This window comes from Mustela nigripes, chromosome 12 (assembly GCF_022355385.1).
Source record: "Mustela nigripes isolate SB6536 chromosome 12, MUSNIG.SB6536, whole genome shotgun sequence".
Classification (NCBI taxonomy): domain Eukaryota; kingdom Metazoa; phylum Chordata; class Mammalia; order Carnivora; family Mustelidae; genus Mustela; species Mustela nigripes.
The window spans coordinates 124,290,020-124,316,337 of record NC_081568.1 but is presented as its reverse complement, the minus strand read 5'-3'; the positions used below and the strand labels follow the sequence as shown (position 1 = coordinate 124,316,337).

Here is a 26,318-nt window from a genome sequence, read left to right as displayed (position 1 = left end):
CGGTGCACTTACTAAAGGGATACCGGAACTTATGTAATGTCATTTCTTTTTTTCTCCTGTATAACAACGATGTTTTGTTGCTTTTAGGATAGATGGCCCTGATGGTTTAAATTATCTTTCTCCTTCCGTAAGAGGAGTGTGACTTGACGTTTTAATTTAGTAGTAGAGTGAACTATTATAGAACAAAAAGAGAAAATAATCAATAGGCTGAAACTACACATCTACCCACACATACTTTTTTCATGGAAGACCCCTTATAAAGGTTGAGAGCTGTATGAGGATGCAAAATGAAAGCTCCAGGCTATGCGTTGACAATATATTCCCTTCCAGATTTTGTTAGAGTGCTGAGTAGCACAAAACACCCCATGACACGGCACGACAGAAACCACAGTGAGGGTCAGAACATGAGCAAAAGGATTCATAATACAATTTATATTTCCATCTCAAAATAACGGTAGTCGCCAGGATGTGATAGGAAGAAACAATTTACTAGGAAGTAAAAGTGGAAAATGTATCCTTTTTTGGAAAATGCACCTTTTACGAAGTATAAAAGAGAGAAAATCACTGTCCTGGATGGGCACGGTGCACTTACTAAAGGGATACCGGAACTTATGTAATGTCATTTCTTTTTTTCTCCTGATGATAGTGGTTGGTTGAGAGACATTAAAAATAAGCAGAAATGGGTTCAGAGACAAAACAAAGCCAAAACTAAAGATAAATTATGCTAGTATGCATGGACACTATTAGGCATGAGCTGCCTTTCCTGGCTTGGGTGTGGTTCATCTCCTTTTGTCTTCATTTGAAATGCTGCACTCCCAGGACCGTTTCTAAGTACCCTCTACATAGAAAAATGCTCAATAGTCTAAAATGACCCTAAGTTTCAGGTGTATGCAAAACTGCATCTGTTAGCTCTTTTTATCTGTCTTATAAAGTCAATGAAAAGTCATTTACTGCTAAAATGTGTATCTGAATAGTACATATTTATAAAATAAAAGATATTTTACATCGAATTATAGCACCATGACTTACAAAGCGTGGTTAGTCAGAAAACACAAAGGTGCCTACTATGAGCCATTCTGATTCACAACGTTCGGGAAAAATAAAGTTTTTCACTTACCGCACAGAAAATAAGAACTTAAAGCCTAAAAATCCCATCATGAGATGTTCATGTCACCATTTTTTTAAAAAAGCTAACAAAGAGAGAATGGCTGGAAAATGGACTTGCTATAACTTGAGGCTTTGTTTCTTAACATCAAAGAATACAGTAAGCCTACGAGGTTGAAGAAGATACTCTGGAAGCAAAGAATCAATTGGAGCTTACCACAGATCACAAATCATAGAAATTCCTACTGTTAACAAGCCTAAATTTGTTACCAAGAGTTACAGAAGGAATAAGAGGAATTTTATCTCCATAGACTCACTCTCCAATTAAGTGCAGGATTTCCTTCCTCCCTTCCAGAATCTTCCCATGGTATCATCCTGGCAGAATTAAATCTGAAAAAGCTCTGAGGTAGGAGTACCAGGTCTTTGTTTTTTATTCCTTTAAACTTATCTTGGTATGTGATGCAAATTGTTATCTTATATTTGTTTTTATCAAATGGCTTCTATCACTCTATGGATACCCAACTTTTTGATCTGATTGTATCCACCTCCTACTTTCTCTCTTTTTCAATATCCCTCTGCCAGTCCAGTGAGGGGTTTGTCAAGCAAGAGGATGACTCCTGTTTTTTTCAGAACCAATGATGCCCATATGGCTCCCATTCCCCTTGAATTCATTTGTTATGGGAGGTTTATATTAGTAGACTTCCTAAGTTTGAATCATTCCGGGAAGTTTGATAATAAGCCAACATGGCAAGTGCATTTTATCAGGAATTAAGCTGCTGGGTGCAAAGCAACATTAAAAACCCAGATGGAAATACCCAGCAGAAGATTGGGATTCTGTGACCCTTGTTCAAGAAAGAGTCAGAGAATTATATACTTGGGAATCACTCAAAAATTGAATCCTGAAGCCATAAGGGTGGACAAAAAAGCTCAGGACAGGGGTGCCTGGGTGGCTCAGTGGGCTAAAGCCTCTGCCTTCAGCTCAGGTCATAATCTCAGGGTCCTGGGATGGAGCCCCGCATCGGGCTCTCTGCTTCCCCCTCTCTCTCTGGTGCCTCTCTGCCTACTTGTGATCTCTCTCTGTGTTGAATAAATAAACAAAATATTATTATTTTTTTTTTTTAAAGCTCAGGACAGAATCTTAGGGAAAGCCTCAAGCTGGCAGGATCCGTGTAGGAGATCCCAGAAGTTTTTTTGTTTTGTTTTGTTTTTAATATTAATGCAGTATGTGTAGTGTTGTGAAATACGGCAAACTTTTTTTTTTTTGAAAACAGAGTGGGCTAGCATTAAGTTCATAAAATGAAATATTAATCAAAAAATTCAGGGAAGGACAGAGAGGAGACCTGTTGGGAGAAAAAGAGATCCTGAAGGCATACAATCTCTGGCTCTTCATTAGGAAGGAAAGCAGAACGTTTTGCCTGGGCCCCTGCTTATGCAAAGAGATCTTCTAATAGTCCTTCATAAAGGGCAGAAATTATACAAAGTATAACTTCTCTATCCATTTTCTGATTTTTTGCTCCTTCTGACAAACTATTTTAAGAACCACTATTTGCTCCACACTGAACTCCTACTAGATAAGTGTTTAATTTTAGTTTCTATAATTAGGAACAAATCAATATCTTTAGAGGTAGTAGAAGAACATTCCTCAGAGTTCCCTCTCATAGCTTACTGTCAGTGACTCATGCATTCCTCCAGAACCTCGAGACCTAATTTGAATGCTAAGTAAATTACTGGTATACACTGGTATATAACCATCTCTTTCACATCCTACAGAATGGGTCTAATATCAAAGTATTTATATAATTATAGCTCAAAGTACAACTCACTGCAAGTTGCAATGAAAAATACCACCAGCAAAAGGAATGTCCTATCAAAATGTAAATCTAAAACAAACAGTAGGTGCCCTACAACAAAGCAAGCCTTGGACAATTTCACTGAAGGGCCTGCTGCCAGTGGTGGGGAGGGGTCAACCGGGAAAAGATTAGTCTGACAGGTTCATTTCCTGGGTTTGCTCTCTTCCTACTTATTATTCCTAGCTTTGCGGAGCAAGATCCCACCCTAGTGAATAAGAATGAAGTCTGGGGGGGCCCAAGATACACATAGGACTATACTGGAGGTTTCAACACTATATTACTATAACATAGTAATATATTACTATATTACGAAAAGAATATGGGTAAATATTTTCAAATCACATCTTAAAAGAATTCCACCCCTCACCCCCACTTTCTTTCTTTTTCTCCCATCATACAGCAAAGACATAAAGGATCCGAGGCGAAGAGAGCCAGAGGATAATAATGAAAACAACCGACAGGCCGAATCAACAAAGGCAGCCTTGGGAGAGCGACAAACGGGCAGAAGCACGCCCTTGTGAGAACGCAAGGGAGTATTATATCCGATAAGATTAAAAAGTGCCACTGACTCTTCTAACTCAATAACAAGATGACAGTTGCTTAAGTGGAAATGGAACTTGAGTCTCAATGGGTGTTGTTTCAGATTGCCTGATGGATAAGAAGATCAGGGAAAAGTTTATAGGCAAGTAAGTGTCAGTCCTGGGAATCAAATATTGTTGGAGGACTATGACTCCAGAAATAGTACCTTGTGCACATTAATTAAAGGAATGCAATGGCTCTGAAAGTGCACAGGTGGAAGGTTTTCTCAAAGGAGAATGTCATCTGAAGGGAAAGACTTGAAAGGATGCATGTGGCCGACACACATACTTGGGTCTAGGTTCTGGAGTGCCAAGCAAAATTTGCACTAACTGCATGAGGTTGTTTGAAATTTATGGGTTCTTTTAGCTAACGTTAGACTATAATCAGGGCCATAGAATCCTCTAGGAATGTGACCTAGGATAGAATTTTATTTAGCACTTGGCTTTCTCTCCATTTTTCCTTTCCAAGTGGATATCCAGGTCTGCATGTCAAATTTCAATGCATCTGCCAGATGCAGGGCGCGGAAAGATTTCGAAGAACCCACGTAGCCAAGGGTAGGAACTAGAGAGTTAGGAGAGAGCCATACACATAAAATCAACCCGAAATTACCACTGAATATGGGAGAAACACCCGTTAGCTAAATACATCTACTAGAGGAATACTATAGACCATGGATAATTAACTAATCATATAAAAAAGAACGGACTTGTAAATGCAAACTGGGATCTTCAGAACGTAAGGCATTCTAGAATTACTGCCCGTATATATCATTAGGGATCATTATTGTTGGCTTTGCTTCCTTTTTCCTCCCCGTGGAATCATACGGTTTATTTCCTATGCTGTGGATATTTTTACGTGTTATTGAACAATTTTTGTCAATGGTACTTTTAATCTAGTGCTGTACATTAGATTTATTCTATGCAACTTATTAAAAAGACAAATGCTCAAGGTCAATCCAGGGTCAGTCCTCGTCTTTCCTCCATCAATATCTCATTTAAACCTGAGAGGTCATTCCAGGCAAGTGTACATGTTAAGTTTCACAGGTGAATCCCAGGTGATTCTGACCCCCGTCAACACTTTTAGTGGCTGAATACCTATTACGTAAGCATGTTAAAGTTTAATTAACTCATCTTTTTTTTTTTTTTTTTAAGATTTTATTTATTTATTTATTTGTCAGGGATAGAGGGAGAGAGAGCGAGAACGAGCACAGGCAGACAGAGAGGCAGGCAGAGGCAGAGGGAGAAGCAGGCTCCCCGCCGAGCAAGGAGCCCGATGTGGGACTCGATCCCAGGACACTGGGATCATGACCTGAGCCGAAGGCAGCTGCTTAACCAACTGAGCCACCCAGTCGTCCCTAATTAACTCATCTTAGTTAGCCTGGATTGTACTGCCCTCCTACATGTACAAGGCAAATAGTAAAAACAAAGTTTCTTTTAAAACAAATTTATAAATAAGCTTTCGGGTGGGGGGAGGTGTGCGCGGGTAAAACTGTTGATCCAGCAAAATCACCTGAGGTCTGAAGCAGGCACCCCCATTAAGTCCCTGGTGCTCATGGTTAATTTCTGTGCGGTGTCCGTATTCCACTACAGCTAGTGCTTTTACACTAAATTCAATATTGAGAGACTAGAGAGATGTTAGGTTTAAGACATACTAATGTAAAAGAGTTGTCATCATTAAAAGAAAAAAATAAAAATAACGGGACCCAGACCTTAGTATCACCTCCATAAACATTTCTTTGTTTCCCCCAAATTGAAGATTGTATTTCAAAATCCACACACAGAAAATAAAGATAATGCTCCAAATTGTCATGGAAAGGTAGGATACAATCATCCTTAATGTTTGTCATCGTGCTGTGAGGTCAGAAAGGCTCAGACACAGATAAAGCCCACAGCAACAAAACCCATTTAGCAGCATGGTAAAAACCCACAGCCATTGCCTATTATGTTATCTTCTGTCAGTTTCCTGCATAACCGTAAAGCAATTCTGCACTAAAATAAAGACCTTTTGCTCGAACATATTTAATCAGAAAGTTTAATAGAGAAATTGTCATTAATTCTCACTAACTTGGACAACGGGGTACACATCAGGAGGAGCCCTTCACATGGTTTATGAGGACTTGAAGCTGTTGTTGCCAAATTAACTAAGAAAAAAGACACATGAGCAAGCTTTTGAATGGAACAGAAATTTAAAATGAAATAATCTTTGCTTCCGAATAAAGGAATTAAAGCACAAAAAAAGAATTAAACTTCTGAATGATAGAACTTTTAAAATGGAACTTTTTGGGGCGCCTGGGTGGCTCAGTGGGTTAAAGCCTCTGCCTTCAGCTCAGGTCATGATCCCGGGGTCCTGGGATCGAGCCCCACATTGGGCTCTCTGCTCGGTGGGGAGCCTGCTTCCCCACCCCCCCACGCCTGCCTCTGTGCCTCACTGTGATCTCTCTCTGTCAAATAAATAAATAAAGTATTTAAAAATAAATAAATAAAATGGAACTTTTTGGTATATGTCAGAACCAACTACATAATCAATAGATAGACTTTATCAGCCAGGCTGTGCAAAATAAACCAGCCTCAGCTTCATTAAGCCTTGTATTTGCAATGTCATCCCTGCAGTGGTCCCCTATTAATTTCCTGCAGAAAGAAACCCATTGCCCCTTCTTGCCTTTTCAGGCTGCGCATAACGCTGACCAGTCTCCCTGACCAAACTCCCGCCAAGTCTGCACAATGCAGCTGCCTACACCACTCTGCACTCTGGTCAGGCAGCTCTCTGCACTTCATAACCATCCCTAACCACTAACATTTACTCAGGGCTTTTGCCCTGACTCTCTCACAGCTCACAATGACCCTGGGAATCTGGTCCTTCCGCCTCAAGCTTCTGAGCCTTGAGGGCAGAGAGGCTGCAGCCGGCAGGTGGCTGGGCTCACACTTGAGCCCAGTGTGTGTGCTCCTTCATCGATCATACTGTTGGCCACTGGAATATTCTATTCTCCTCCCTTCTGCAGATCCAAATGGACCATCTTCCTCGATGCTGAGAAAATCCTCTGTCACTCACATGGTGTTTGGTCTGACAAGCACAGCTGATGCTCACCTTTTGAGAGTTAGTCCCTGAAGTTGGCCCTGCTGAAAGAGCTGAAATGACTACTTCCGGATGACTGTCAAAATGCCACGGAGCCCTGGCTAATGAAAGGCATTCACACATCAAATCTGACTCAGACCTGGGCTTTCTGAATTGGCCATTTTCCTGGGAGCACTGGGGGGTGGGTGGCATTCTGACATTACTGCAGGAAGACAGCACTGTCCACGTGTCAGTTATTTTCTGGTGATCCCCAGACGTAACTAACCGAAGACATTCCAAACTCTCAGCTTTACAACATATAGTGAGATGCTTCCTACTCCTTCTTCCCCCTATGTTTTATCACCTGAAGAGAAACCCCGGGGGCTATCAGGGGACGTCATGTTAGGAATGTGGTATTTGGGTGACCAAACCTTAGAGGGCATCCTGGAAATACTCTGAAACAAGGCGGACAGTAGCAGCTTCTCCTCCCTGATGGTGACCAAAGAAATCGGGTTTTCCCTGTTCATCAGAGACCTATTATTTGTGCTATCTCTCCAAGTAACTTTCACTCAGAAACCTGAAAAGCTTCCGAGGGGGCTTCTGAGAAGATATCCAATGGTCCTGTGGAGAGACAGCCTACATTTTTCATGCTGGAGAAAATCCTGGGTGAAGAGGGAAAGGAAAGGATACGCAGTCAACTAATTGGAAGCAGAACAGTCAGAGAGAGACTGCATGTGGATGGAGACTCACACAGGTACAAACACGCACATACCCCCACACCCTTCTATTTATTGCTGTCATGACATAAAATGTGATTATCTGAGCACTTCATCCTACCAGACGTTGATCTTTAGAGTCATGTAATGACTCTACGTAATGACCCATAAGCATGATCAAAATTAGATTGTTCCTGTATTTTCTGGAGTAACCCAATATCCCCTGAACATGTGCTTTGTTGAAGAAAGGTCACATTTGGAAACACTCAAGTCTAACTGTGCTATTCTGCAGTAGACATTGTTCTACATTCAAGAGAGAAGCCCAAGAAAACGAAGAGCCATGAATCACTAGATTAATTTCATCTATTTCTAAACTCAATGGCTTCTATCTCATTTGTATAGTGCAATTTGATAGATAGGGACCTGCCATCATTCACTAAGGAAAAGACACATTTATTTACTGGTCATCCATGTGAGGGAAAGCAAGTGGATGAAGACGACAGTCAAATTTCTTGGCTGAGTGGGCTGCTGTCAGAGTCAATTCCTCTGAGTGTCTGTAAAACACCTTTTAGACAGCATCACGGTTCAGTGGTCAAATGCAGATTTTATCATACCTTCACCCATTCCAATCTGTGATTTCTTATTAAAACAATAAACAAAAGCAATGCTCTAGAGAAAGCTATGATTTTGCTCAAAGCATAAAAATATTTATCTTCATTATTGTATTTCCCCAAACAACTTTAATTCTCATTTAATAATTCAGTAGAGACACATAAATGTATCAAAGATGTTGTGTATGCTCATAACGTGAATATGACAGGCATATGCACATAGAAATTCTATGGCAACTGTGATGGTATCTTCCTCTCAAAATGAAGAAGTATGTTTATCTAAAATGAATTACATAACTAGTCACACAAGCAGAAAACCGAAATTATGAATTATTCAAATGCAATTCTGGCTTTTCACGCCATCAAGAGAGTTTGTTTTAGTCCTAATAAGCCATCTGAAATGTACTCTGCCTTTTGTGATTTTCTGTAGAAATTTCAAAAGCCAAAGGAGAAAGTTCTTTTCAGATGTTATAATATTTGTATTCCTGTCTTCTAGAATTCTGCCAGGCTGTAATATTTCTTTGAGTTTGTATCATACCTCACATCGCCATTGCCTTGCCCAGTAACTGGCACATAGCAGAATTTTTTAACTTTGCCAAATTGTTTTTTAAAGGGATTTTTTTTTAAAGATTATTTATTATTTGACAGAGACAGAGACAGCGAGAGAGGGAACACAAGTAGGGGGAGTCAGAGAGGGGGAAGCAGGCTTCCTACCAAGCAGGGAGCCCGATGCGGGGCCCGATCCCAGGACCCTGGGACCACGACCTGAGCTGAAGGCAGACGCTTAATGACTGAGCCACCCAGGCACCCCAAACTTTGCCAAATTTATGAACAAGTGGCTTTCCTTTTTTTTTTTTTTTTTAATTTTATTTATTTATTTGTCAGAGAGAGAGAGAGAGAGAGCAAGAGTGAGAGAGAGCAAGAGAGAGAGAGAGAGCACAAGCAGGCAGAGCCGGAGAAAGAAGCAGGCTCCCTGCTGAGCAAGGAGCCTGATGCAGGGCTTGATCCCAGGACCCTGGGATCATGACCTGAGCCGAAGGCAGCGGCTTAACCCACTGAGCCACACAGGTTCCCCAACAAGTGGCTTTTCTTAAAAAAGAATTACTCCTTTATGTTCAAAGAAGAGTATAATTAAAGGCAAAACGGTAAATTGTCCACTATATGATATACTGCCTTAAAAATGGTCAAGCCAAATACTTGTTTAGTGTTCACTCAAGTATGAAGCAAACGATCTCAAGTCTCTACTATATCCGGTTGTACATATCTCTCCGGCATTCAAAAATCGAAGAGACACAGATAATGAAAGCAGAAAGTATAAAATTGATAAATGTCTTAAGAAAAGAAATAAAGTATTAACGTCTTTACAAGTCCTCATTTTCAGCCATATCTAATCTTATGATAAGGCATCCTGAGACGAAGAATTTGGGACAACCCACATTTTTCATTCATGGTAAAGCCTTGGTTACCCCTAGCAAAGCCTTCACTTTGGGAATCTGGTAAAGTTATGTACGATCACCTGCCCACCATAGAGCCTATGCATCCAAACCCTTTCCCTTCTGTTAATCTTTAATCTTCATGTGTACTGGGTTTCGTTTTGTAAGATGGTTTGAGGTTTACTTGTCTCTCTGGCAAAACTGCATTCCCATTAGGGAGTGAAGAAGAGGGAATGAAAGGGTAACTGTACTTGACATGAGGAAGACGGAGATGGGCTGCTGCTGTATTCTGGCTCCATCTATCCATTTGATAACTTCTTTCATTTTCTTCTTTCATTCACTATCCTCACATCCAAATCAGTTATTATTTTAACAGCGTACAGTAGGGGAGCACATAACTAGTAAAAAGTCCTGGCGTGTTCCTTGATCTCTCTGACCCTCTGTTTCCTCTTCTACAAAATGGCTTACTTATGCTTTGCTGGCCCTAAGTTTCTTAGCGTCTGGTAGATCCTTAGTGAACACGTGGTGATGAGCTGATTGTATGAACACAGATTCTATATAAACTATCGTCCTACCATTTGATTAAATCAAAGAAAGACCCAGATGTTCCTGTCTTTGTCTCTCTGACTATAAAAAGGGACTACCTTCAAGGTTGACCTAAGAATTAATGAGACAATACATGTAAACTTCCCCTTACTTATTCCCTTATATAAATGATTGTTTGGTATTTCTCTTTGGTTTGCAAATTTTCCAGTTCTACTTTGCTTACACCTAAACACCGATGGTTGCCGGACCATGTAAGATAATGGTAACCACAGATTGCCTGGAGTTAGTACATTAAAGGACTTGGACAAGTGACAAAATCTTTAGTATTCATGCAATCCTCTCAGCAAGAAAGAGAAGGAAAAAGATACTGAAAATAATTATTAATCTTACAAGCTCCTTTAGAGACCTTAGAACTGGGAATCGTTTAATCTTAGAAGGCAAGTGCTTAAGAAAATGCAGAAACGTTTAGTACCCGAGTTCTAATATAGCCCTTCACAAGTTTTCTATGAATATTTTCCAAATATATATTTACTTGTACTTTTCAATTTTAATTTATGTGAAAGTAATACATTTATATTAGGAGGGCAATAACTCATTCCAGGATATATATTTACAGTCCTTGGAGTAACCAGCTCTGAAATCATATACTACTACCGCCCTCCAGAAACAAATCAGTAACCTATTAATGTGAGACCTGTAATGTTGTTATGAAACATGACTACCATATTTATACAGGTATGGAGACTGGCCTTCTAAGCAAATGTGAAACAAGGCCAGTCACGATTCTGTTGGAACTTGGAAAGAAAACATACAATCAGTAAAGAAAAAAACTTCATGTAAAAATGCCTTTCAGCAAGTAAATATTATTTTCTCCTAGGCTGCCAAATATGTGGATATGAAATTGAGGAGAGCTTTATTGTTGATATTTAATTTTTTTTTAAAGATTTTATTTATTTGACAGAGAGAAATCACAAGTAGACAGAGAGGCAGGCAGAGAGAGAGAGAGGAGGAAGCAGGCTCCTTGCTGAGCAGAGAGCCCGATGCGGGACTCGATTCCAGGACCCTGAGACCATGACCTGAGCGGAAGGCAGAGGCTTTAACCCACTGAGCCACCCAGGGACCCCATTGTGGATATTTTAATGATGAATTTGTATATCACGTCACATTCAGCATTATGCAAGGCACTACAATTAACAATTTAAGTTATTCTCTATCTTTAGAATTCAGGATCTGGGAGCACCATCCTTCCTACTTTTTTTTCTTAGTAATATTCGATTATTGTGCAGGTAAGGACACTCAGACAACCCTCAACATCCCAAGGTCTGACTTTCATTCTTAGGAATTAACTATGGAAACAAATTTTTAGAGAGTTGTTATAAGTTGTATTTTGTGTTGGAATTGCCACCAAAGTGGGTGGGAAAACAAATATACTTTGGTCTGGCTTTTCAGGTCTATACTGCATATTCCTGTGGGGACACCTCATGAAAATTCATCCTCAGATGGCCCTACGGTGACTGTACACATTTTATAATTCACCTAATAGCCATTTCAGACAGCCCACTTGATGATTAGTTTCATGGGACTAAAGCACAACGCTCATTACCATTACTTTCTCTCTAAAATCAACATCTCAAACCAGAGAAGTAAAGCAGGGGGAGAAAAAGAATAAAGGTGTGAATAAACATGCCAATCGCACCTCCTCCCTAAACAGTTAAAAGTCTGTCATCGGGATATTTCCATTAAAACAACCTAGATGGGGGCACCTGGGTGGCTTAGTGGGTTAAGCCTCCGCCTTCAGCTCAGGTCATGATCTCAGGGTCCTGGGATCAAGCCCCACATCGGGCGCTCTGCTTGGCGGAGAGCCTGCTTCCCCCCTTTCTGTCTCTGCCTGCCTCTGCCTACTTGTGATCTCTGTCTGTGTCACATAAATAAATAAAATCTTTAAAACAAAACAAAGCAAAACGAAAAAAAACCTAGATGAAAACAGATGGCATTTTGTCACTTTTCCCATCTGATTTAAAGCCTCAGCCAGGGTAGGTAGGACCTGCCATTTATGAGTCCTCTTATTCTATAATATAAGCAACAGGACCAATGCTCCTTCCTTTCCCCCTGCTTCCCTTCGCTCCTCCTCTCAATCTCTCCTTCCTTCCTTCTTACCCATCTACGGTTTGACAGGCAAAATCTTACGTTCCCTGATGTTGAGTCTAAGTACAGTCGATTTATAGCACGAACCAACAGGTAAATAAACAGTCTGTTGAGTGGAGTGGAATTAAGCATCCAGCCACAGACAGAAAGCCAATACTATACAAACGGGACCCCATGGCATTGGCAACCGTGGACATCTGCATGCAGGTCCTTAACGATTATTACCCGTGAATCTCTCCAGATGCAGTTTGTAATCTTGTCTCTGAGAGGCCTTCTCTCGTTTGTTTCTGCATTAGGCATGATACATGCATTTCGGAGACTGACAGTGAAAGATTACTATGCTCATAACCGTCAAAGAGAGCCTTTCACTGATCTCAAGTAGCTGCTCTCCCTTCAGCCGTCCACGCCGGGCACACCGTCCAATTAATACTTACTCACGAAGGCTTCCTCATCCACCGGCAGACGCACGGACATGCAGAAGTAGGTATCAGACTATTAGGGAAAGAAAGATAAAAAATCGAATGAATCTGCTGCTAGTAAAGGAGAGAGAGAGAGAGAAAGCAAGCAAACAAACAAACAAAAACAGGAAAGCAAGGGCTCCGTGACTGAAAAAGAACTACTACTGGCCCGGTGAGGTAAAGCTGCCTGCCAGTGGGGTGCGACCAAGTTAATGGAAGGGCCAAGTCTAGCACACAGGCACTCCAAATATTGTTCCAGGACTCTTTCCTAACTGACTTCAAATCCTATCGACAAGGCCAATTGTCACGAGTGGTATTTCTTGTACTGTCCCAGTTAAAAGGCAACATTTTAGATGCTTCTATAAAAAGAGAGAAACACTTTTATGCACTTGACTTTTTTTTTTTTAAAGATTTTATTTATTTATTTGACAGAGAGAGATCATAAGTAGGCAGAGAAGCAGGCAGAGAGAGAGAGGAGGAAGCAGGCTCCCTGCTGAGCAGAGAGCCCGATGCGGGACTCGATCCCAGGACCCTGAGATCATGACCTGAGCCGAAGGCAGCAGCTTAACCCACTGAGCCACCCAGGCGCCCCTATGCACTTGACTTTAAAGTGGTATAGGAGTTAGTGTTGACCATCTTCACTATATGCGTAATTAAATATTTAATTTCCGGAATCACTTTACAGCTGCTCAAATATTAATTAGAGAAAGACAATGAATAAAAGTTGGTCTTAAATTATAGTATTTGGTTGTTCTCGCTTACTTTAATCTTCTTATGTTGTACATTGAAGAAATCAACATTCACAAGTTATTCTTTCTTTTCCAACAATTAATCTCTTATCTAAATGGTAGTTTTCCACCATCAAATATATTAACATTAAGAATTTTTAGTGATAAAAATTGCAATTTAAAGAGAATGGGCTTCTGTCAACCTACACATTCCACTTCCTTAGTAGAAGATCCTATGCAGTGAACTGTGTGCCATGGTTGATTATATGCACAATACAAATATAGACCAAACTCATTTAATAATTCATACTTCATGGATTACTACTGTACAGTGCTAGAATCAAGAGGCTCCATAAACATGGATGGAGATCATCTGTGTATCAATAAACCTACTAGATAGCCCTGAAAAATTATGAAATTTGTACCTCTTTTTTTTTTTTTTAAAGATTTTATTTGACAGACAGAGATCACAAGTAGGCAGAGAAGCAGGCAGAGAGAGGAGGAAGCAGGCTCCCCGCTGAGCAGAGAGCCCGATGCGGGGCTCGATCCCAGGACCCTGGGATCATGACCTGAGCTGAAGGCAGAGGCTTTAACCCACTGAGCCACCCAGGCGCCCCTTGTACCTCTTTTTTAAAAAATTCTGTCCTGGGTGGGAGTTCAACTATACCTCAAATCACCACCTTAAACTTTGTGAGAAATAAGATTCAGTGTGTAAGATTTTGTATATGCCATTTTTTCCCAATTATACAAACTGTTTTAATAAAAGGCTTTATAATTATTTCAATTCATTTTTATTTTGCTAAGAAGGAAATGTGCTGGGAGATGTTGATGGTTGCACAGCAAGGAGGTGAAGTTACATGAATGACAGAGATGTGGACTGTGTAACCAAAACCCGAGAAATGTAATGGGAAAATAATGCTTAAAGATCTTATAATCATGTATGACACTGTTCATACATATTTTTCCAATCTCTGAATTACTACTGTCACAAAACCCCATTCTAACATAAAAAATAGAAAGTGGAAGATTCTTTTCTATTTGGCCCTCCTGAGCTATGAGTAATTCAGGGCGAGAAACCATCCGTGGCTACTCTAGCCACTGTTCTACTGTTACCATTGCTAAGCAGACAGTCAATGAATGCTTATTACGTGCCAGGCATAGTTCTTCACGAACTCTAGCAACTAATAATTAAAATAACCAAACATCGTAGGTAGCTACTATTAGGAACTCCACTTTAAAGATAGTAAGAATAATAACTAACATTTACTGAGGGCTTACTATGTGCCAGCACTGTTCTAAATACTCCATATGTCTTAACGTCTCTAATCCTCAAAACACGAATTTGTGATAAACTCTCTCTCCCATTTTCCAGATGAGGAAACCAAGGCAAACAGAGGCTAAGTAACTTTTCTGTTTGTTCTAGCCAAAACCTGCCACTAGGCAGGTAGGCTCGTGAAGCCCCTCTTAGCACAGCTGCTTTAGAAAGCTGGCAATTCTAAATCTTTGCTCCACCTCTCTGAGATGTAAATCCTCCATAACCCAGAATGGTCTTCTCATATCCAATGAAACAATCCTGCTCTGGTTCTCAGCCAGTGGATGCCTTGTTCTAACTCACATCACTGTTTCCTGTCATAAAGATACGAGAGGCTTGTTTTTCCTCTAGACAGGTAACAGTGAGTAAACCCAGAAGGTCTCATCGCAGGGACCACCCACCTAATATTCCTCAGTGCTTTTCCCTTAGCATCCCCCAGAGTCCAAAGGTCTTCTGCCCCTTGTTTTGGCAGAGTTGACTTCAGTTCACATTGGACCTCCTTCACTCCTAGAATGGTTATTTTTTAAGATATCTGTCTTTACCATGTTAACTCATCTCCACCTAATTTACCTTCTGACACTGGTAAGTGTGGGAGCTGGAATCTGTACCGAAGTAGCCTGACTAATGCATTACAGATCATTCAAAGCACTATGAGCAATTAATGACTTAAAAGGAAATATAAAAACAAAAGTCAGTTTAAAGTAGCTAAGTACATATTTATAATAGGAAAGGATAAAAGGTTGCAATTAAACTCAAACCAAAGTTCTTTCATATTTGGATTTATCTTTCATTTTATTATAAGCCACTTCAAGTTGTTTTTGGAATAGTTAACTTACAGGACTAAATACATATATCAAATTCAAAAAGTTGGTTCTTTTGATTAAAAATAAACAACTAAGAACACTAATGCTTGCATGTACAGAATAAAGGAAACTACTATTATACTCAGAATCGATCAGAGCCATATTGTATTCTTATTCTTCTCAGCAGTTGCGCAATTTAAAATTGGGAATGTCTTCCTTCTACCAATTTTTATTTCTCAGCTTACAACTTCTCTGATGAGAATAAATTCAGATTTCAATGATTTTTTGTTGTTGTTCCGTTGAAGCCAGTTTAAAAAAAAAAAATAAGAGATGAGAGAGATCCTCTGCAGAATAAATAGCATTTGGCAAAATTATTTGGGGAGAGCAAAGTCTGTATTACACATTGCATCAATGGTGTCCCATGCCCCATCATACTCTGATTTAGGATTTTACTTATGCCCCATTTTTCAAGATAAAGAATAATTCTGTTAGAAGAAAAGAAGGTAAAACTTTTTTCTTTTCCTAAAAATGAGCACACTAAAAAATACAGTGTCTATTAAATCAATAATTAGCCTTCAGCTGAAAGCTCTGAAGACCAGTTCAACAGAACAGAGAACAAAAAGTAATTTATTATTTTCTCTGCAAGTGTAAAAGGTGTCAGTGAATTTGTTCTATAGTATTCTGGTAATACAGTTTGCTTCCTAGAATTAAGTTGAGAGCTCAAGGTCTATGTAAGGAAGGTATGGCCCTAAGGGTCATTTACATGGTTTAACTGGAGAAGCAATACCTTAAAGATGTCTAAGAGCCAAGTTCTGTCCCCCTTAGGCTGGGTAAGTCTGAGTAAGCACTCTTTTTGTGTTACTTCATTTTCTTCTCACAATTATGCTGTGAGTAGGACTAAGAGGCAACGAATCATTTTTTACAGAAATGGAAACAGATTCACAGAAAGGTTATTGGTCTACCTAAGGCCACCCAGGTAGTTAGTGTCAGAACAAGGATTAAAGGTCTTCAAGTTTACACCTTCAAGATGATTAGATATAGCTATGTGTCTTTCCTGCCATTTTCTTGCCATTAACCTAGTTTCTTGCCATTTTAGTCTAGTTAAATGTGATTCTGGAGAGTCCTTTGAACCTTCATACCTCTTTTTCTCTAACTATGAGAGTAAATGCTATATTTAAAATTAAATGCAAGGCTCTTCGTAAGTAAATGAATAACTTTTTTTTTTAATTTTTATTTTTAACAAGACAGGTTAATTTGCTGAAGAATGGTTTAGACAATAGCCTTTGCCAAACTATTATGAACTCATTATAGTGCAGGGAAAGAAAGATTTTTTAGGTGATTACAAAATACTGTTTCATCAATATAGGTTACTTTCTATAGCAAGTTCCAAGAAGGGATAGGTTTACTTTATAAATTCCATGCTGTAAAGCAGTAGTCAGTATAAGAATTTAAGGCGATAATAACATGTAATCACATACTTAACTACCACCAACCCTGCGATCAAGAAACTATTAAAAAAAAAGAAACAAAAAACAAGGCTTCTGAGTCAACAACATTAAGAAACCTGGGACAATACATTTCTCAAAGTAATAAAACTTCATGAACAAGTAACCAGTTATGTTTTTCTTTTTCTCAGGATAACCACGGAGAACACCATTTAACAGTACCCTGATCAGATAACTATAACCCCACCCCCTTTGTCAACAATACAAACCAAATTCAACTGACTTAAACATATGATCAATATTTAGCATATGATACCTTGTCAAAGGGAAAACATTTACTGAATGCAATTGTACATTATTCTAGAACATCCCATCATAGTCATTTCCCATGATAACACTGCCAGGCAAGTGTTACAGACACTTTTTTAAAGGCATAAAACTGAAACTCAAACAGGTAAGTAACTTGTTTGTGATTAAACAAAATTCTTGAAACTGATGAAATGGAATTTGAGCCGAGTTCATTAAAACACTTCTCTGCCCAAAATAGGAAAATAGCTATTAAAAGGTTGTTTTTCAAATCTCTCTAATATTTGAAAAGAAAATACCAGTTCTTAGACACAACTTTAGTTGTTTCCTTGATGAAGGGGAGAAATAAAGGAATCCAAGACACATAAAATTTAACAAGAAGTTTTAGTCCAAGTCCCCTAAATTTTCAATAACATCTGAGAGTATCTCATGAAAGCTTGTTGACAGACTGCAAAGAACTAGACTAGAACCACAGCGATTTAATGCTGTCATTATTTTGTTTCTGCAAAGTAAAGCTATTTGAAAGCCTATATGTAACTCAGATCAGTGTTTCTCTCTAACATATTCCGAAGACGCAAAAACAGCACGTTACTGCCCATTATAATAGTTTCTCCATTTGAACATCCCAGAAAGGATGCTTCCATAATTCAACCCAAACTACCAGTACAACCTTTCACAAATTTTCCACATATCATCATCATGAATCTTATTTTTCTCTCTGTGGGAAGAACGTAGTATCTGAGCTTGGTGCCAGGGGAGTGTCTGTAAAATACTGTGGATTCAAACTGCTAACACAAGGCTCAGATGTACAAAAAGGGAGAAATAATGTGAATCTACATAGCCGTGCTTCCCAGGGCTCTCCGATGTGGCACATCAGCCAAATCTGAATCAAGAGGGATATGATATTGCTGATGCCTCTTTACTACGGCTCCTGGAAGCGAGCCAAGAAAAGCACATTTTTCTGACAAAAGTAGTGTACCAGAAATGAAAATTCTTTATTGCTAAAGAACTTCTATTATATTCTATTATTACCCATTTCTTAAAAGATTTTATTTAGTTATCTGAGAGAGAGCGTGCATGAGCAGGGAAAGGCGCAGGGAGAAGGAGAAGCAGACTCCCCCACTGAGCAAGGAGCCCAACGGGGAGCTCATTCCAGAACCCCAAGATCATGACCTGAGCCGAAGGCAGATGCTTAACTGACTGAGACACCCAGGCGCCCCTATTATTACCCATTTTAAACCAAGAGTTCTCTTGCAGACAATAGGGTTCAGTAACACCTTGCTTACATTATTTAAAGAGTGTTCTTTATTTTGATTTAGTTGTTCGTGAGACAGAAATACAGTGGTTTCTACAGAATACGTAGTTAATAACATCAAGTGCATATTTAAATTAATACGGAACAAACAAAACCATCTGTTCACACAAAACCAGTAATTTTTGTTTTGGGAAACCAGAGGTACCATTCAGATTCTAGTGCGGAACACTCTGATTTGATCCTGATTAGATAATATCCTCACAGGCCCTTATATTGTTTGGACTTGAAGGATCCCTGCAGACCACCTTTCTCAAGGAGACTCTCCAATGTGGTGACACAAACAGGCATACAAATAGACAATACGACCCAGTTTTACCCAGATATGTTTACTTCTGCGGCTGTTTGCAAATGGTTTTCTGTGAATAGGCCTCAACCCATAGAGATATTATATTGTGTATGGCATGGTCTCTGGTCTTTTCTCAGCCATCCCTTGAGCAGTGAGATCATCTCGTGGTAGCAACTGTGACTTTGTGCCTTCGAGTTGTTGCTTGCAAAGCGAGCAGTAACCTCTTTTTTTTTTTTAATTTTTTATTTTTTATAAACATATAATATATTTTTATCCCCGGGGGTACAGGTCTGTGAATCATCAGGTTTACACAGTTCACAGCCACACCATAGCACATACCTTCCCCAATGTCCATAACCCCACCCCCCTCTCCCAACCCCCCTCCCCCCAGGAACCCTCAGTTTGTTTTGTGAGATTAAGAGTGACTTATGGTTTGTCTCCCTCCCAATCCCATCTTGTTTCATTTATTCTTCTCCTACCCACTTAACCCACCATGTTGCATCTCCACTTCCTCATATCAGGGAGATCATATGACAGTTGTCTTTCTCCGCTTGACTTATTTCGCTGAGTAGTAATCTCTTGACCAGCTGAGACCACACACAGTTTAAATCCAATCCAGACAAACTGTAGCGGCTCCACAAAAGCCCTTCATTTCCACACAGTACTCACTTTGGATTTATGGTTTTTTTTTTTTTTTTTAAGATTTTATTTAATTGATATATTAGAGAGAAAGCAAGACAGAGAGGGAGCAGAAGCAGGGGTGGGGAGGAGAAGATTCTCTGCTGAGCAGAAAGCATGAGTTGGGGCTCCACACAGGGCTCAACCTGGGGCTTGATCCCAGGACCCCCGGATCATGACCTGAGCTGAAGGCAGAAGCTTAACAGACTGAGCCATCCAGGTGCCCCCTCACTTTGAGTTTAAATAATTCGAGTTCTGCGAAGCACTAGTGGAAACCTCAGGCATGGTGGTCATGCTGCTAGTCCAACAAGGGAAAGGCTCAGAAAATGATGAAGTCTCTGTGACAAGGACTTTAGTTAGGAGAGGAAGGAAGAGATTGGAAAATTGTTTTTTCAAAGTTTTCTTTTAATCGATCCAGTTTGAAAACAGAATCAAATTGCTGTTTCCCAAAGTGATTTTAATGCATGCTTACTAATAAGCTTAAACTGACACAGGAGTCTGTATTTTCGACGTCATCCTAGTATAAAAGAAAGCTAAAGCAAAGGAAAATTAGAGCAGAACACAAATGCTTTTCTGGAGCAAAACGCAGGTTTAAAAAGGCTACCTCTCCAGGCAAACCAAGAAACAGACTCTTTACTGCAAAGAAGGTGAGGGTTGCTAGAGAGGTGGTGGGTGGAGGACTGGGCCAAATGGGTGATGGAGGTTAAGGATGGCACCAGGTATGTAATGTAAGTGATGAATCCCTAAATTCTACACCAGAAAACAATACTACATTGCATGATAACTAACTGGAATTTAAATAAAAATCTGGAGAACATAAAAGAATCAAGAAAGATAAGACTTTCTATTTTAGATGCTGTATTCTATATTTAAAAGCATAACAGGCTATTAAACTTCTTCAGCAATATATATTTATGTTGCAAAGTTGGAAGAAGATGCAGAATAAAAAACCTTGTAATTAAAAAAAAAACAAACCAAAATCTACCTCTCTAAAACCAGAACTTAAGATACTTAAAGATAAAATCCCTTAAACTGTCACTTTGTGTATGCTCTATCCTAATTTTCCCTCTGCTCTTGTCTTTCCCTTAACATATACATATAAAATATGTGGGCACCGAGTAGCTCTGTCATGACTTGATAGCTCAAGTCATGATACCAGGGTATCATAGTATCAGGATACCATGATACCTGGGTCCTGGGATGGAGCCCCGCATCGGGCTCCCTGCTTGGTGGGAAGCCTGTTTCTCCCTCTCCTGCTCCCCCTGCTTGTGTTCTCTCTCGCTGTGTCTCTCTCTGTCAAATAAATACATAAATAAGATATTTTAAAAAATACATATAAAATATGTTTTTATGTTTATATTCATTAAGCTGTAGAATAAATAGTCATAGTGAGAATTTTATGTTAAAAATGTTCCCAAATTGACTAAAAGAAAGCATTCTTCAAAACGCTCTACTCTTGTCCTAAACGTTAGGGTGTAAGCTCTAGCCCCATCAACTTTTTGGATGTTTAGTCCAATCTAGAATGTAATCTTCTTGTCATAATGTCTGCCTTGCATCCTAAGCATATACAATAATATCTGGCACATACTGGAAGCTCTGTAAATATTTGCTGAATTTTGCCTGTACCTTCCTCCTTTGGTGGCAAAAAACGGACAATTTAAGAAAGGCCGAAGTGAAACCTGTATTATAGATGCTGCCTAATTAGGGTTTTACACGGCATCACTTTTTCATATGAATTTTATCCTTCAGTTGATTCATCCCAGAATCCCATTTGCATTTTTAAACTATAATCACACTATGGCTGATGATGACAAGATTCTTAATGCCAAGTAGCTCAAGTGAAAGCTACTTCCTGGCAAGGGCTCTTCTTTGGGAATTACAAATCTGTATGAGCAAATGATGAAGGAAAAAATATTTTGGTGAGTGAACATCTGTCTTAGAGCTTTCACACACTTTTATTTAAGAGATAACAGAAAGGAACATACTAATAACAGTATATAATTAATCACTCAGGCCACAACCAGTGATGACAATGGAAGGATCCTCCTTGGGATTTCTGATTCTGGGGAAGTTCTGTGAGAGGAAACTACTGTTCTCAACAGGGCTTGCTGATGACCTCTACTACTTACCTCTCCCAAGCTTAAGCCAGTGGTTTATGCTTTTCATCCAGTTTCCCAAAAATGAAAGCTTTCTGAACCTTGTGCCAACATTAACTAGCCACAGCCACACCTCTCTCTTAGCAGCAGACTGGAACGTGACTATCTCAAATCTGTTTGGAGATACTTCAGAACAGAAAGGTCTCACAGTCCCTGCCCCCAAACAGCACATTTCTAAGCTACGTGGCTTACCTTTGATTCTAGGACAATATGGAGTCATGGAAGAGAAGTTCTGGAACTTAACAGGTCTGTCAGTTACTTTACTACTTGAAATGCATTCTACTCTTTGGAAATTTAAAGTGAACCGTGAGAAAACAGAGTGGTCTACACAATTTCTGTTCTTTCTGGAGCTGTTCCCAGATGCCTTGTAGTCGTCTCATGAATACTTGCTCACCTTTAAAATCTCTTTTAACGTCTGTGTCGAAATCCATTCTTCCTCCCATCCATTCATTCACTCAACAAACATACTGGGTGGGCAACTCCCGCAAAACTGTGAGGAAAAGTATACGTGGCTTCCGTCCTCACAGAGCTTGCAGTCTGCCAGCTGAGCAGACCAATAATCACACAGATACATGTGTTTTGCTGTTTTGAATAATACATGGTAGAAGTAAAGGTTGCTGTTAAGAGCCAGGAATTCACGGGAAATGACACAGATGGAGGAGGATTAGCAAAGCTTTAGGCATAGGAAACAGTCTTTTCAAAGGTCCTATACTTGGGAGAAAATTTGATGGACTGTGAAAATAAAAGTTAGTGCCTTTACTTTTTTTATAAGAGAAGAATTTGCTGGTTTTTTTTTTTTAAGACTTTATTTATTTATTTGACAGACAGAGACCACAAGTAGGCAGAGAGGCAGGCACAGAGAGAGAGGAGAAAGCAGGCTCCCTGCTGAGCAGAGAACCTGATGTGGGGCTCGATCCCAGGACCCTGAGATCATGACCTGAGCCAAAGGCAGAGGCTTTAACCCACTGAGCCACCCAGGTGCCCCTAAAAGTTAGTGCATTTAGACAGGGGAATCAAGTTAAGTTGGACTGGAAAAGGAGATGTGGGGCACACATTGCTAGACCTTGTAGTCCATGTTAAGGACTCTGGTTGTTTTGTTTTATTTTGTTTTTCTTTTTTTTTTTTCCCTTCTCTTCTTACTTACTTACATACATATATACATTTATTTATTGGAATCTCTACACCCAAAATGGGGCTCAAACTCACAATGCCAAGATCAAGGATTCCACACTCTTCCAAATGAGCCAGCATGGTGCCCCAATTTTGTTTTTCTTGAGAGCAACAGGAAGCCAATGAAATGTTTTGTAGGAAACTGACATAGAGGCTCAAATTAATTAGAGAGGTAAGTAAAAGGGCCGGGTAGGTATACAGAAAAGTGATATTAGCTTGGAAGTGAGTGTTGGCACTAAAGAAAGAGAAAAGAGAACAGATTTTAGAGACATTTAAGAGGTAAAATAGGCGTGCCTGTGTGGCTCAATAGGTTAAGCATTCGACTCTTGATGTCATCTCAGGTCATGCTATCAAGGTGCTGGGATTGAGCCCTGCATCTAGTTCCCCACTCAGTGCGAGTCTGCTTGTCTCCCTCTCCCTCTGCCCCTGCCCCTACCCATGTGCTTGCTCTCTCTCAAATCAATAAATCATAAATTAAATAAATAAATAAATGGTGAAATAGACATGACTGGGAGTGGATTTGGATGGGACAGAAGGAGGCGACACTGGGATGATTCCTAGATTTCTGGTGAACTCTTCCTGACTGAATGCACTGGTAGCAGTCGAGACCAAAAACCCAAGAAGACCAGGTTTGAAGAAGAAAATGGATTTGTCATTGGACACATGGAACTTAGGAAGCATTTGAAAAACCTGTCAGTAAATATCAAATGGGAAGTTGGGTCAAAGTTCCTTTTTAGAGGAAAGGCCTAGAAATGTTATAAGTATATGCCACATGTAAGGTGGGTGGTAGCTGGGCAGTGGGTGTGGAGGAAGCTCTTTTGGGAGAGTAGAAAACAGAAAAGACAAGTGACTGAGCTCTTAAGGAGCTGGCTAAAGGAAGAGTAGCCACCGAGGTCAGAGATAAAACCAAGAGAGTATTATACCCAGAAGCTGAGGAGAGGCCATGTTTCAAAAAGGAGAAAGTAGTTGATAACTTCTCTAATTAAAACCCATTTGTTAACAGTGTTCTTGGGGGGGTGGGGGATAGGGATGCCTACAATTTAATTCTAACATTTAGACATATACTGTTTTGTGTGTTAACACTCCTTCCTTCCTTAAGGAAGCCAGTTCCTCCTGGTAGCTCCTCCTTCAAGGACTATGACTGGATACTCGGGCCTCCTGACTCAGGGACTTCTCAGGGCTATGTAAAGCTCCCACCACACTTACAGTCCAAATTCTCCACACTCTCTAGTGTTGGCCCTCTACGCTGCCTCCCAATAAAGAAATGCCTGCGGCAACAGGACAAGGCAGAGTCACCACAAAGTTCTCCCACCAGCTCCTCCGGTGGTGGTCACAGGGCCTATTCCAACATAGGAAACAGTAAAGAACATCAGTGAAAAGGGAAATGAAAAGACAAACTGGGGCGCCTGGCTGGCTCAGTCAGAAAAGCGTGTGACTCTTGATCTCAGGGTCGTGGGTTTGAGTCCCACATTGGGGGTAGAGATGACTAAAATAAAATAAAACAAAATAAAAAGAACTTTGAAAAAAAAAGAGAAAGAAAAAACAACAACAGCAGCAAAAACCAAAGATTTAGGAGGCTGAAGGAAAAACGATGGGTCAATAAATCAACTTAAAACCTCCAAATATTCAAAATAAAACAATATAAGGACAATTATTTGACACAATACTGGTATTATATAAGTTCAATAGGGTATAATAGCACCAAGTAATAAATCTCTATGGATGCTTGCTGATTTTCACCCAAGAAACATTTTTATGCCATAGACTAGTGTTGTTAACAACACCTAGGAATCTGAATGTGTGATTTACCTCTTCAGCACACACTGATTTTAAATTTTTTTGTCATGTATTAAGGACTAGCGAGATGACGTACTAGAAAAGCGCATACTTTGTACATAAAATAGAGAAGTACAAATACTGCAAAATTAAAATAGTCAACTTTTAGTAATAGTCCAACGGACTTCAGCACACCTGTATAAATGCTGCAGCTCTGGGCAACAATCCAAGTCTTCCGTATTATATATTTGTAATGAGATTAATATTGTGAAAATATAAAACTGTTGTACTCCCATTTCTCTCCCAAATAAATCACATTTGTTTCCCCAGAAGCCATTCTGTTAATAGGGCTCCAAAGGAGGCAGGGCTAATGCGAGCTCGGAAAGGGGAGAACGGGCACAGCTGAGGCAGGAGGAGGAAAGGAAGAAATCTCCAGCCAAGAGGAAGTTAATTTCATAGTCACAGATGAGATGTCAGAGTTGATACCAATGAAGACAACTGAGCCCAAAAATTCCATTAATTTGAAGCCCCTCCTACCGCCCAAGTCTATTAATTTAAGACCCCTTCTTTTCATATACCCAGATATTATCCTGACAAATAAAAAAAGAAGGAGGAAGGGGAAAAGCCTAATCATTAGTTGAGATGATTGTCTGAACCCAAAGGGAGTGGGATACCCTCAACTGATACTTTTAAGATTTTCTTCCTTACTACTCAGAGGGTCAGGAGCTTAGGAAGCTAAATTAGATAAGTTTTTTTAAAAAGTAAGATCTTTATTTTCTTTGCATACTTGGAGAGCAGTGTGTGACTTCTGACTCTGCTACATACATAAGCAGAGAAAAATTTATAAATTAATGGATTAATTCATTATTTGTACTTTTACTATTTGTTATGCATTAATAACTGACATCAGTATGGTATACCATTGCCTGATAAATTTCTTTTTTTTTTTTTAATTTTATTTATTTATTTGACAGAGAGAAATCACAAGTAGATGGAGAGGCAGGCAGAGAGAGAGGGAAGCAGGCTCCCCGCTGAGCAGAGAGCCCGATGCGGGACTCAATCCCAGGACTCTGGGATCATGACCCGAGCCGAAGGCAGCGGCTTAACCCACTGAGTCACCCAGGCGCCCCGCCTGATAAATTTCTTATGAAAGAGATCTAAAATGGGTAAATAATCTTGTAAGTCTTAAGTATACTTATGTACTCATGGCAATGATTAACAGGATTTTTTGGCCTGAAAGATGACTGATTTTTTATTTCATTTATTGTGGTACTTAAAATTGGTACAAACATTTCAAAAAAGCAAAATGGCAATGAATGGTTAGGGCTATGAAAGTGTTTATCAAAAACAGCCCCTTTCTCCTTATAATGAATTGAGCACATATACCAGGATAGATCACAAAGACGATATTAATCAAATACGTAACTTCTGTCTTCTGTAAGAGGCTTAAGAATATGTTTATGATCACAAAGAGGACATCTGGTTGCAAACTGAAGAACGACTCAAAATGGTTTAAGCAGAGATGTAGTCTCTCACATAATGTGTGGTGTGAAATCATCAAGGACTTTGGTTCTTTCCATCTATCAGTTTTATCCTATTCAGCATGTTGCCTTTCATCTGTAGAATTCTTTTGTCCTTATTACAGGATGGCAGTAGCAGCTTCCAGGATCATAGTCTCAGAAACTAATTGCCAAAAGCCAACAGAAGGAAAGTCTCTTTCTTCAGTTCCATTTCAAGAGTGAAGCTTTCGCAGAAGCACTTGCTTGGAGCAGAATTCCCTTCACATCTAACTGGCCAGAACTGTAACACATGCATTCTCTAAACCAATCATACTAAGGTTAAAGGAATTA

General features: G+C 39.6%; 1 protein-coding gene across 19 annotated transcripts in view; it reads right to left on the bottom strand.

The window, feature by feature from the left end:
* PAM (peptidylglycine alpha-amidating monooxygenase) overlaps positions 1 to 26,318 on the bottom strand; it is a 155,173-nt gene that overhangs the window by 105,885 nt on the left and 22,970 nt on the right. For all 19 annotated transcript variants that reach the window (XM_059418296.1, XM_059418297.1, XM_059418298.1 and 16 more), the window contains exon 3: positions 12,470 to 12,527. In XM_059418296.1, coding sequence (XP_059274279.1) covers positions 12,470 to 12,527 — 58 coding nt within the window. The remainder of the gene's footprint in view (positions 1 to 12,469; positions 12,528 to 26,318) is intronic.